We start from the raw sequence: 1228 nt of genomic DNA on the forward strand, positions 1-1228 counted from the left end.
TGTATGAATATTTTAGCTACTTTAACATTCATATATCAAAACTTTAGCGTTTTAACCAGTCATGGTTGAAACTTTTAGCTACTTTAACATTTATATATCCAAATTTTAGCTGTTTTAACCATTCATGTATGAATACTTTAGCTACTTTAACATTCTTTTATCAAATGTTGGGGTTGTTCAGGACATTTCGGCTGTGACTTTTGGTTTGTGTGAATGAATACTTTTTCAAATATTTAATGTTCTGATTATTTTCAGAGAACTCTTCAGAAACACTTTGTAAAATCTGTTCCAGCATTCTGGCATTCTTTTAGCTTTTAGCTACTGCTGTGCTAACTTCAGCCTTAGTCTGTCAGTCAGCAGTTTGGACTTTAGAGAAAAGAAGAACCGGGTCTGGTGGTTCTGACATGAAGCTAAAAGTTGCAGCTCAGGATGAGCGGTGCTGACCTGTGGTAAAGCGGGCGACCGGAGGGTCGGGGGCAGGACCCATCGGGAAAGAGGGGCTGGAGGCTGGAGACGACTGGGCCCGGGACAGGGGACGGTGGCCCGGGAAGGACACGGACAGGCCAGCTGCCTCCATGGAGGCCTGGTAGTTCCTCAGCTGGTGGATTCTCTGCTGTTCCAGCAGGAGGGCCTGCTGCTCCCCCCCACCCCAAGAGAAAAACATTTAGGTTCAGGTGCAGCGGGCAGCCAGCAGGTGGCAGCAGAGACCACCCAGCTGTCAGGCAGGTGGGGAGACAGGTTTACCTGTCTGAAGAGCAGCTCCTCCTGCAGCTCCTGCGGGTCGGGGGGCTCCTGCTTGATGGTGACCCCCGGCAGCAGAGCCCCGCCTTCTCCGTCCTGGTGCTCCCTCAGCTCCTCCTCCGTCTCCTCTGGGTGGCTCTGGTGCTGCCGGCCCGACTCGCCGGGCTTCCCCATCATCTGTCGGACACAGAAACAACTGGTTCTGAGCCGGGACAACAAGTTGTGGACATGTTGTGGACGTGTTGTGGACATGTTGTGGACGTGTTGTGGACATGTTGTGGACGTGTTGTGGACATGTTGTGGACATGTCGTGGACGTGTTGTGGATGTGTTGTGGACGTGTTGTGGACGTGTTGTGGACGTGTTGTGGACATGTTGTGGACATGTCGTGGACATGTTGTGGATGTGTTGTGGACGTGTTGTGGACATGTTGTGGACAACTTGTGGACGTGTTGTGGACGTGTTGTGGACATGTTGTGAATGTGTTG

The 1228-nt window shown here is 50.9% G+C and overlaps 1 protein-coding gene across 1 annotated transcript in view; it reads right to left on the reverse strand.

Moving 5' to 3' along the window:
- The window catches only part of LOC119428756 (histone deacetylase 4), a 47940-nt gene that overhangs the window by 8720 nt on the left and 37992 nt on the right, over window positions 1–1228 (reverse strand). The window contains exons 11-12 of the mRNA XM_037696431.1: window positions 745–918; window positions 445–634 (exon numbers count right to left, since the gene is read on the reverse strand). Coding sequence (XP_037552359.1) covers window positions 445–634; window positions 745–918 — 364 coding nt within the window. The remainder of the gene's footprint in view (window positions 1–444; window positions 635–744; window positions 919–1228) is intronic.

Source organism: Nematolebias whitei, chromosome 23, assembly GCF_014905685.2.
Source record: "Nematolebias whitei isolate Nwh7 chromosome 23, NemWhi1, whole genome shotgun sequence".
Classification (NCBI taxonomy): domain Eukaryota; kingdom Metazoa; phylum Chordata; class Actinopteri; order Cyprinodontiformes; family Rivulidae; genus Nematolebias; species Nematolebias whitei.